The sequence below is a fragment of the Gopherus flavomarginatus genome, chromosome 9 (genome assembly GCF_025201925.1).
Source record: "Gopherus flavomarginatus isolate rGopFla2 chromosome 9, rGopFla2.mat.asm, whole genome shotgun sequence".
NCBI lineage: Eukaryota > Metazoa > Chordata > Testudines > Testudinidae > Gopherus > Gopherus flavomarginatus.
Genome location: NC_066625.1, coordinates 26,128,192 through 26,139,412, shown reverse-complemented (window position 1 = coordinate 26,139,412; position 11,221 = coordinate 26,128,192). Strand labels below are relative to the sequence as shown.

Here is an 11,221-nt window from a genome sequence, read left to right as displayed (position 1 = left end):
CTCTTGTGCCCTTAATAATGTTTGTATCTTTCTTAATGCCAACTCTCTTGAACTCTTTTTCCCCCCCTTAGACTTACTTCCCATGGAATCTTACCTACCAGTTCTCTGTTTACTAAACTCTACCTTCTTGAAGTCCATTGTCTTTATTCTGCTGTTTTTCCCTCCTACAATTCATGAAATGATCAAGTTGATGATTCTAAGGATCACTTTCACCCTAGCGGCCTTCCTCCTTCAGATTCTCATCTAGTTCCTTTTCTTTTTGTCAGAATCAAATCAGAATAGCCTCTCCCCTAGTCACTTTCTCCACCTTCTGTAATAAAAAGTTGTCTCCTCTGTATTCCAAGAACATGTTAGATAATCTGTACCCTGCTCCATTATTTCCCCAATAGATGTCTGGTTAGTTGAGGTCTCCCATCATCACCAAGTCCTAGGTTTTGGACGATTTCTTTAGTTTAAAAAAAAAAAAAGCCTCATCTGCCTCTTCTTCCTCGGAGGCAATCTATATTAGACACCTATCATGATCTGACCCTTGGTTTTTTACCCCCTTTATTCTTACCTAGAGACTTGCAGCAGGCTTGCCTCCCATTTCTGTCTCAACCTCAGTGCAAGGCTATACATGTTTGATATACAAGCATGGGCAGCAGCTGAATGCTTGCTTTGGGGAGGCTAGCTTGCCAGCCATGCCTCTTCTGCCTAAGACCCCCCCGCCCGCGCATGCTGGAGCCCTGAATCCCATCCTGTAACAGAAGCCCTGAGGAAGGGGCAGCCCGGGCCAAGCTGCCAGCCCCTCTGATTTACTGCCCCCCCTACCCCTAAGGGCCTCCGAGCTGAGTCCCCATGCTCCCCTGCCAGCACTGGGCTGAGTTAGTGGCCCTCCTGAGCACCGGGCCAGCTCCAGATGCCAGTCTCCCCTCCGCCCAGCTGAGTCACCAGGCTCCCTCAGTGCTGGGCCAAGCTACCCCCCCCCCCGCACTAGGACGGCCCCAGTGCCAGGCTGAGCCACCGGACCCTCCCACCCCTGCTAGCCCCCCCTGGCTGGGCCACCAACCCCCAGCACCCAGCTGAGCCTCCTCGCTCCCCCCTACCCACTGCTTGCTTTCTGCGTCCCTCCTCAATCCCCCTGTCCCTGAGGAGGAGGGTTGCAGCGAGCAGTGGGGACATCTAGGCGGGGTGTGGAGTGGAGGAGACATGGCAGGCAGGTAGCAGCTGCTGGTGGGGGGCCTCAGGGAAGGGGTGGGGCCACTGCAGCCCAGGTGTCCGATTGTGGGTTGGTGGCAGCGCCAGGGAAGGCTAAGTCCTGGCCTATTATACCCACCACCCCTGTATACAAGGTAACATCTATGCTGAAGACTTTGTAAGATCTGGGCCTAAAAGAATCTACAGTGCTCAAAGGGGCAGCCTAAACATGGTTCCTCAGTTGCTGAAACCCCTCTCTTCAGTTTCTCCATCCAGATGTATAATCAGATTTGGCCAATACGCGGAACAGATATTAATCCTAAAGTCTAATACAATGGTGTGCAAGGATGTAAAAGCATAGACATGAACTGTAAAATATTGGTGGAGGCTTTTGCCTTTCCTTCACAACAGTGGAAACCCATAGAAAATGGTTTTAAAGTTCTCACACACAAAAACAAGTAGGGGATTGAGAGGTGACCCTGTTGCTCAGACCTCTCTGTGTCCAGAGATATTTGTGATCTCCATGGGTTGTACTATTAACTTTTATGCCTGAGAACCAAGGAGTTTCCATACTGCAACAGACTAGTCATCCATCTATCCCGGTATCCTGTCTCTGATGTGGCAGAGGCTTCAGATGAAGGAAGTTGTGGGACTCCTTAGGAGACAGTTATGAAAAAAAAACTGCCCTTGGAGAAGTTTCTTTCTAACCCCATCAGACAGTAATTGGCTTATGCTCTGTAACCTATGGGCATATAACTCTTGCAGAAATAAATATGTTACAACTGGACACAGTCTCATTATTTAGAGAAAGATCTAATATTTGTATTAATCCCATTAAACTCTGAGTCACCGTGAGATCATACAGGGATGAGTTCCATAGAATAATTATGCATTATGTAAAACAAACAAAAAACATTTAACACCTTTGCTTGTATTAGTTGTAACTTTGGTTCCTTTCATTTTCATTGAATGTCCTTTCCTTTTTTGTTGTATTATGATGAAAAAGGGTAAAGGGGGGCACCGCATTTACCTATTTTATGCAACTCCTATTATGTGTCCACTCTAAACAGTCCAAATCCTTTCAGTTTCTAGGGCTTTTTGTGTATCTATAAACATTTTGGTTATTTGTCTCTGAAAGAAGGTGACCAGAAATGAACACACTATTCTGGGCAGGGTGCTCTTGACATATATAATCAATAGGTGCATGTGAGGCTTGCTACTGATAACCCTGAAAAACACATGATTTAAGAACATAGGTTTAAGATTAGGTTTGCTTCAGAGAAGAGATTCCTGGGCTTTGTGGGGAAGATACCACCAGGGTTCAGCTCAGTTCATATTTGAGCTGATTCTGTTCACACACCCCTACCATTCTGGAATGAGATGTGCTGTGAATGATCCTGCCTGGGGACAAGTGTGATCTAGACTGGAGCGATCAGCAGGGGAAGTAGGTCACTATGATGATGTCATTTCAGCTCCAGCCTAGGAATTGCACCAGTATTTAGAGGCTGCCAAGGTCCTGCCTCGCCCCCTATCAATTCCTGAGAGTTGGTACAGGCAGCAAAACAAGCCAGCTTCTCTTCTGCTAATTAACTGAGCTGTGCCACTGTCTAGGGGTCCGCGATGCGGCGTTTAGTGCCACCAGCCCCTCCCTGGGCTTCAAGGGGAACGGGATGTGCTCAGCACCTTGCAGGCTCCTGACAGGCACTGGACCGCAGGCGATGCTCAGAGTGGGTGGGGCTTAGCCCTGACCCTGTGTGATCCCTACACAACTCCACCTGCCCGCCCCCCTCCCCAGCCGGGCTCGTCCTCACCCCTGCCCGCACTGCGCTGTCCGCCTCCTCTCCGGCCAGGCAGCCCCGCCCCTCTGGGGGCGGGAGCCCGGGCTGTGGCCTCTGATTGGCCGGGCCGGTGGCGCGGATTGGCTGTGGCGAGCAGAGCCGGGCCGCGGCGAGAGCGAGCAGCGGGGCCCTGTGGCTCTGTGCGCTCAGCCTGGAACGCGAACCGGGGGAGGGAGAGTCCGCCGGCAGCCCGCGGTGAGTGCGGGGGGACCGCTGGTCACAGCCGGGGGGGGAGGTCCAGGCCCTAGGGGAGGCTGGCTGCCAGTACCGCGTCCCCATCGGGGCAGCCGGGCGTCCCCAAACCGCCCGGCCGGGCGAGGCAGGGGAGGCTGCTGGCCCGGCGCCCCTCAGCCCTGCCCCGTCCTATGCCTCGCCCGCGAGCCGCTTCTGGGAGCCCCCCGCCACTTGTCTCCCTGGCCCTGCCCTCCTCACAGCCCCACTTCAGCCCGGGGAGGGGCTGCTAGGCTTATCCCACCGCCCCCTGCCCTCCTCACAGCTCCTACTTCAGCCCGGGGAGGGGCTGCCAGGCTTATCCCACCGCCCCCTGCCCTCCTCACAGCTCCACTTCAGCCCGGGGAGGGGCTGCCAGGCTTATCCCACCGCCCCCTGCCCTCCTCACAGCTCCTACTTCAGCCTGGGGAGGGGCTGCTAGGCTCCCCCTGCCTCCATCCCTGCCCTCCTCACTGCCCGTACTTCAACCTGGAAGCAGGGCGGGGGCTGCCAGGCGTATCCCACTGCCCCTGCCTTCTTCAGCCTCCACTTCAGCTTGGGGCGGGGGGGCTGATAGGCTCCCTCTGTCTCCCTCCCTGCCTTCCTCACAACCTTTACTTTAACCCTGGGGGCGGTGGCTGCTGGCACCTTTTGCTCACCCAGTAGGTGGTGAGGCTGCTGGGCACCCCGGGAGCTGCTGCAGGTTGCTGGTGGTGGTCTGTGCCCCCTCCCCTTCTTACTTGGTGGCCCCTTGCCCCGTGTGTGTGATTCAGGGGAGGGAGTAGTGGTGTGCTGTTGATACCTCTGCTGTTCTCTTGTGGGCAGCTGTGGCACAGCTACATGCCTGGTGAGCTTTGCCAATTCTTGCCAAGGGCTTATGCTCTGCAGCAAATGTGTGAAGCAAAGACCCATCCTTTTCTTCTTGAAGAAGACTGCTTACTTAGTGGCCTGCTTTTCTCCAGTACTGGAGGAGACTACAGTGCCGTGGGGGGCAAAGTCCCAGGAATAGATCCAGGAGCAAAACCACATATACACAAGGGTCCAGCAAGAACAGACAAGGTCTCCCACAATATACTGCAGATCCACTTGATGAGGTGCTAGGAAGCTGGGATATGCCCCATAAATCCTAGCACTAAACATCTGTAATTGCATTGCCAATGTGAATCGTTTGTATGTGGATACTTTTGCCCATTGCCTGAAATGATACTCAGGGGGTAGGAAAAAGGTAAAAACAATGTATTTGTTGGGCATATGGTATTTGTGCTAAAATAAGAGTTCTGTGTTTTTTCCAAAGCCTGCAAAATGGCTCAAAGTCAAAATATTGTCATAAATTCTTTCTTTGTAGCTTTTAACTTCTTTTCTGATTTATAGGAGCTGGAGTTTATATCTTGCCTCAGTGCTAGTTCATGACCCCATCCCCTTAGGAAAAGTAGGATCCTGCTCCTCAGGTCTCCCTCAGTCCCCCATCCTTAGAGGAGGGAGGTACTTCTTAGAAACCTAGCAAAGCAAACAGAACATCTAGGAGGTGGTTAATCATTTGTGTGCCTGTTGCTGTATAGTACATTGGGTTAGTGCCCTGTGGAGATGTGCTCACTGGTGCTAATGTACTTTAGAAGGCAAGGATGTGGGCATATTCTGTGCTAAAACCATTGCATTTGTTAGCTTTGTGAGAAAAGACCTTGTGCGCTTAGATGGTGAGCAAACTTACTGTAGTGAATTTTTTAAAAATGTTTTAAGATTTTAGTAAAAGTTTATAAACTTGCTACCTGTGACCAAGAGAACAAAGAAATACAGGCTATTGCAATGTTGTTAGTTTCTCATCCTATTCCATGAAATTACATATTGCAGCACCTTAGAATAAATGATCACATGGTTCCTTGAACTGTGACACATAGACATGCAGTGGTAAATTTCTCTGTCCCTATTGTGTGTGGATTTTAGTCTTTTTCTCCATAGTACTTGATAGCTGCCATAGTGACAGGTACTGCAGTGAAAATGTTCCTGTGCAGCTGCTGTTCCAGCTCAGGCTGTTGAATCTGTTCATTCTTCTACTACAGCAGATCAGGAAATTTTTCACTAACTGCCTTAGTGAATGTAAACTGGGGACACGGCTGAAAGCGTTTCACCTGTAGTATTAAGGACGCACATCTGACTCCTAATAACTAGGCTGGCTTTTATAAAAGACAATGCTACAGTGTGCTAGCTAAAGTGCTGTGCTTACTGGGCCTGCTGCATAGTTGTTTGTTATTGCACAAAGAGAAAATAGGTGATCAGGTATATGAACTCTCAATGTTTCGGTTACTGATACAGAATTTCCCTCAAACCCAAATAGCTTGCCTGCCTTTAGAATGTCTTGCACAGACCTTTCAAAGGACCCATCACAAATATACATCTGAGTTTTAATACAAAAAGGAAGCATTTGTTCAGATGAATGGCTGTATTGTACTGCATAAAGTTTGTGGTTTTGCCTCTGGGTCTAAAATGTGTAAGTCCATGGAACTGCAGCTCATTTCGTTTTCTGTGGCAAGATTCTGGGCAATTTAAAGGCAAGAAAGTTCAAGATTTCATGTGTTGGTGAGATATACTGATTAAAGCTTTCTGTCTCCATTAAAAAAAACACATGTAGTTCATTTACCCAAAAACATAAATAAATCCTGACGTCTTCAAGCTTTCTTAATCCATGAGTCACAAAGTTGGCTACGTTTATTCTGAGCTTTCTACTGTGATCCAGTGAGGAACAGCAGTGGTGTGTCTCCTTGTCTGGGCAATATGACATGGAAAAATTACTATATAAGATGTATAGCTATAATTATTGTTGCAAGACATTTGTTTATTACCCTGTTATCTGTGTTTTTGCTTACTTGTATCTTTAAAAAAAAAACAAACCTTCCATGTTGGTTCTCAGCCAAAAGGTCAATTTCTTTTTGCAAGTTTAAGTGGAAAATATGTTTAGCTCTTTTGAACTGTGAGGATGAAGAGTCTTTTTTCCCACCCCTAGTGTAAAAAAAAAAAAATAGCCACGCTTTTTTGCACAGATTACTTGAAACGGCTGAACTTTGAAATTTGGCATATGTGTAATACTCATCTTGGAATATTTCCATAATTCAAATCTGGGGAGGGAAATTGATTGGATAATAGTGAAGAGGCTGAGTAATCACTTTTGAGCAATACTCACTTGGCATCTGCTAAGATTTATTCTTGGAACTTAATTAAACCCTGCCCAATCCATGAGAGCACCTTCCCTCTTATCCCATGACATCTTACTTTGCTTAAGAGCCTTTGGTGTGGGACTTTGTCAAAGACTTTCTGAAAATCTAAGTACACTATATCAGAGTGGATAAAAATTAATGATTTTTTAAAAAATTGGATTTTTTGATAAGTTTTTTCCTCAAAAATATTATCTAAAGATAGTTTTAATTAAGATACATTATAGCTCAATTATACTATTCTAATTCTGTAGTATGAGACAATCTATTCATGTAATGTTTAAGAAAAGTTTTGTAAATGAGTTCCAATAGGTCATGGATTAGGGATCCAATCTTATGGGGTTCCAGTGCTTCTGTATAGATTATTTAGGTTAATCTTTCTATCTACCCAAAGGGACTCAGTGCTCAGTCTGGAAGATACTATCAGAGATGCTTAGTTTTGCAGTTCTCAAACTGTGGATTTATGTCTCCAGAGATAACCTGCTTGTTAACAGCAAAAAAAATATTTTAAAATACATAAGTAAAATATAGAGGTGAGAAATAACAGATCTCAACCCTATTGTCCCTCTGCAAATTTGTGTACACAGAGTCAACCCCTTTCTTCTCTCTAAAAGTGCAAAGTTTCAAAAAGTTCAATGAATAAGAAGATTGTTGGGGTGGAATAGATCTGGACAAGGAGAAGAAGTCCAGAGATAAATGTGAGAAGGGAGGGACAGGCAGTAGAAACAAAAGTGAAAATGTTTGATCAGCATATTCCAAAAGTCTTGAGGTCTTTCTGGGTGTAGCCTTCATTGATTTGAGATCTACCATACCATTCTCACACAAGAAGAGAAAACTTATAATGGCAGCAGGCCGTAAAAGATACCAATGAACTGGTGGAAGTCACTTAAGCACTTGGATTCAGAGACTGTTGAAGTGATAATCTCACTTAATAGCAATAGCTTCTTCTGCCAGTGTAGAAAGAATATTTTCTTCCTTTGGACTAATTCATTCCAAATTGAAAAATCGTTTGGAACCTGAAAAAGCAGGAAAGCTTGTTTTTCTTTTCCAGCTTGTGAACAAACAGGGAAATGAAGGTGAAGACAACTGAGTTAGCTACAGAAGCCAATATTTTAAGTTTCTCATGTTGACCTAGCTGACATAGCTGATTAAATTTTTGTTGTTTTTTTTAAATATTTCATTTAACTATTTTAGTAAAAACAATTTTAACAAAAACAAACTCAAAAATTCATATGCTTGTTTTGTTAAAATATTATATGTTTGTTGTTGGGGAAAAAAAAATCCAGAATACATAACGTTTTATTTAACTAAAACAACAATTTAAATGTCTGGTGATGCTCTCCTGATAGAGCTTGGCAAGAAAATCCTCCAAATATTAATGAGTAACCTGTTGAATTGTAGATAGTTCACCTCCCAATGACTTAATAAATATCTGCTTCAATTACCTTTGGTAAATGAAATAACTAAATAATTATTCATTTTTTGATATAGCAGTAAAACTAATCTGAAAAGTTTTCAAAATTACTTAAAAATGTATAGTGTGTAACCTTCTAAAAATAAAACTTACATCTATCTCTGAGTTGTGAAGAATGTGTTTTAAGATTAAAACAACCAACAAGAATGCACTTTTATGTAGAAATCCATGATTGAATTGAGTCTTCCTGACTAGTGATTTAAATAATGATTTAAATCAAATCCACTGAACTATATCCACTGGATCCCCCTTACTGACACCCTCAAAGAATTCTAATAGATCCTGTTTCTGTTATAAAAGTGTTTAGAGACAGGGTTCTGTGAACTTGAGGTAATGGCAAGTAGCAGTAGTGGTTGTATTCAAAATGTGGTGATGCCTTGGATGTGGACTTTATTAGGTTGGGAAGAGCCTTGAATTATACATTAATAACATTCTCAGATGCTTTCTTTTTGGTGGAATAATTGTAGGTGAGAAACCTTTTAGTACTATTTTTTTTCTTCCCATTCTTAAAGCCAAAATAACTATTCTTTTTGCATGTCTGTCTGCAGCCACAGGAAGTGATCAGCTGTTCTTGTTCTTTAATTGTAATCAGTACCCTAATTTTTAAATGGCCACACATGCAGGTACAATGTCTCCATTTCAACCCAAAGGGTGAGATTCTGATCTCAGTAAATAAGAGAGGTAACTATGGACTTACACTTCTGTAACTGAGATCAGAATCTGGCCCTCAGTCTCTACACTCAGGCCCGCCAATGGACGGGGGGCAAAGGGGTTATTTGCTCAGGGGCCCAGCAGCAGATGGGATAGATGAGTATATTTTTTGTCATAAAAATTAAGATTAAGGCCTGGTCTACACTACGCGTTTAAACCGAATTTAGCAGCGTTAAACCGATTTAACCCTGCATCCGTCCACACAACGAGGCCCTTTATATCGATATAAAGGGCTCTTTAAACCGGTTTCTGTATTTCTCCCTGACGAGAGGAGTAGCGCTGAAATCGGTATTGGCATGTCGAATTAGGGTTAGTGTGGCCACAAATCGATGGTATTGGCCTCCGAGCGGTATCCCACAGTGCACCATTGTGACTGCTCTGGAAAGCCATCTGAACTCAGATGCAGTGGCCAGGTAGACAGGAAAAACCCCGCAAACGTTTGAATTTCATTTCCTGTTTGGCCAGCATGGAGAGCTCACCAGCACAGGTGACCATGCAGAGCTCATCAGCACAGGTAACAATGCAGTCTCCTGAGAATCGAAAAAGAGCTCCAGCACGGGAGGTACTGGATCTGATCGCTATATGGGGAGAGGATTCCGTGCTAATAGAACTCCGTTCCAAAAGACGAAATGAAAAAACATTTGAAAAAATTTCCAAGGCCATGATGCAGGGAGGCCACACCAGGGACTCAGTACAGTGCCGTGTGAAAGTTAAGGAGCTCAGACAAGCCTGCCAGAAAACCAAAGAAGCAAACGGAAGGTCCGGGGCAGGGCCAAAAACATGCTGCTTCTATGCTGAGATGCATGCAATTATAGGGGGGTCCGCCACCAGTTCCCTACCCCTGTCTGTGGATTCCGAGGTGGGGGTGGTAATCTCAGTTGTGGCTGAGGATTCTGCGGACGGGGAAGATGAGGAGGAGGAAGAGGAGGACGAACTTGCAGAGAGCACACAGCAGTCCTTTCTCCCCAACAGCCAGGAGCTTTTTCTCACCCTGATGGAATTACTCTCCCAGCCCTCCCAAGCCACTAGCCCAGACAATGAAGCCATGGAAGGGACCTCTGGTGAGTGCACCTTTTGTAAATATAAAACATGGTTTAAAAGCAAGTGTTTTTTAATGATTAGTTGAGGACTTTGGATGCATTCGTGGCCAGTACAGTTATTGGAAAAGTCTGTTAACATGTCTTGGGGTGGAGCGGAAATCCTCCAGGGACATCTCCATGAACCTCTCCTGGAGGTACTCCAAAAGCCTTTGCAGAAGGTTTCTGGGCAGGGCAGCCTTATTCCGTCCTCCATGGTAGGACACTTGACCACGCCATGCATGTAGCAAGTAATCTGGTATCATTGCATGACAAAGCCTAGCTGCGTATGGTCTTGGTGATTGCTGGCATTCAAGTAACATCCGTTCTTTATCTCGCTGTGTTATCCTCAGGAGAGTGATATCGTTCATGGTAACCTAGTTGAAATTCAGGAATTCAATTAAGGGGACAGACATGGCCATTCCTACTGGGCTGTTTGCCTGTTGCTTAAAAGAAATCCTTCCTTGCAGGTAGCCAAGTGGGGGAAGGGAGGGGGGATTGGCGCTGAGCTTTTTCACGTTTGGCTAGCAATGATCTTCCATGATACCAGCCATGCGGTGGGAGGAGGGGTAAAGCGATCATCCCAGAGAATTGGATGGGGGCGTGGTTTCTGTTGCTGCATGTTAACAGGAAAAAAGCAGCACTGAACGGGATTTGCTTGGTATTTGGGAAAGGAGGGCACTGTGTATATGAAGGCTGCAGAAGTCGAAAGACAGTGGCTTACCATGGACGCATGCAAGCTGAATTCTGCTGCCCAGACCTGTGTCTGTGAGATCTCTAACACCAGAGCCGCAGGCACTCAATATTAAGATGCAAAATGGGACCTTGTAGTGAAATCACATGTGCTATGTAAGGTGAATAGTGTTGTTAACCGTGAAAGAGTATAAGCATTGTTCTGTAAAATGTATCTTTTTAAATACTTCTCTCCCTTTTTTCCCTCCCTCATGCAGCTGCAAATTTTTCAAGCCTCCCGAAGGCTATCTCAGATAAGGCGATGGAAAAAAAAGACGCGAGACGAAATGTTCTCGGAAATCATGGAAGTGACCCACAATGAAAGAGCTCATCTGAATGAGTGGAAGGATGTGGTATTAAATTACAGGAAAGATGCCAGTGAACGTGAGGACAGGAGGGACGCTCGAGATGAGAGGTGGTGGCAGGAAGATCTGAGGAGGCATGACGCAACGCTGGGGCTGCTGCGTGATCAAACTGACATCCTCCGACGTCTGGTGGAGCTTCAGGAACAGCAGCAGGATCACAGAGTGCCGCTGCAGCCCCTGTGTAACCACCCTCACCGTGTTCCATATCCTCCTCACCCACACATGTAAGAACACGTGGGGGAAGGCTTCGTGCACCCGTCCATTCCACCCCCGTGGACAGCCCAACCAAAAGGCTGTCATTACTTTGAAATTTTTTTAGTGGCCTTTTCCTTCCCTCCTATCCTTCTCCCAAACCACACCCGGGCTACCTTGTCAGTTCTCTCCCTCTTTTTATAATGAATTAATAAAGAATACCTGATTTTTAAACAACAGT

The 11,221-nt window shown here is 45.6% G+C and overlaps 2 protein-coding genes across 3 annotated transcripts in view; both read left to right on the top strand.

Annotated features, from left to right (window-relative positions):
* The first annotated feature begins 3,113 nt into the window (after nucleotides 1-3,113).
* The window catches only part of ABAT (4-aminobutyrate aminotransferase), a 154,128-nt gene continuing 146,020 nt past the window's right edge, over nucleotides 3,114-11,221 (top strand). For both annotated transcript variants that reach the window (XM_050966453.1, XM_050966455.1), the window contains exon 1: nucleotides 3,114-3,209. The gene's annotated coding sequence lies outside the window, so the exon portion shown is untranslated. The remainder of the gene's footprint in view (nucleotides 3,210-11,221) is intronic.
* On the top strand, nucleotides 8,853-11,164 carry LOC127057595 (uncharacterized). The gene is made up of 2 exons (XM_050966482.1): nucleotides 8,853-9,676; nucleotides 10,642-11,164. The coding sequence occupies exons 1-2, from the start codon at nucleotides 9,016-9,018 to the stop codon at nucleotides 10,743-10,745; spliced, it is 765 nt and encodes a 254-aa protein (XP_050822439.1). The 5' UTR covers nucleotides 8,853-9,015; the 3' UTR covers nucleotides 10,746-11,164.

Excerpts from the sequence above, each read along its gene's own strand:
- LOC127057595 (XM_050966482.1), top strand. The coding sequence starts at position 9,016 with ATGCAGTGGCCAGGTAGACAGGAAAAACCCCGCAAACGTTTGAATTTC. Across the intron at positions 9,677-10,641 it reads AGCCATGGAAGGGACCTCTG|CTGCAAATTTTTCAAGCCTC; the intron begins GTGAGTGCACCT and ends TCCCTCATGCAG.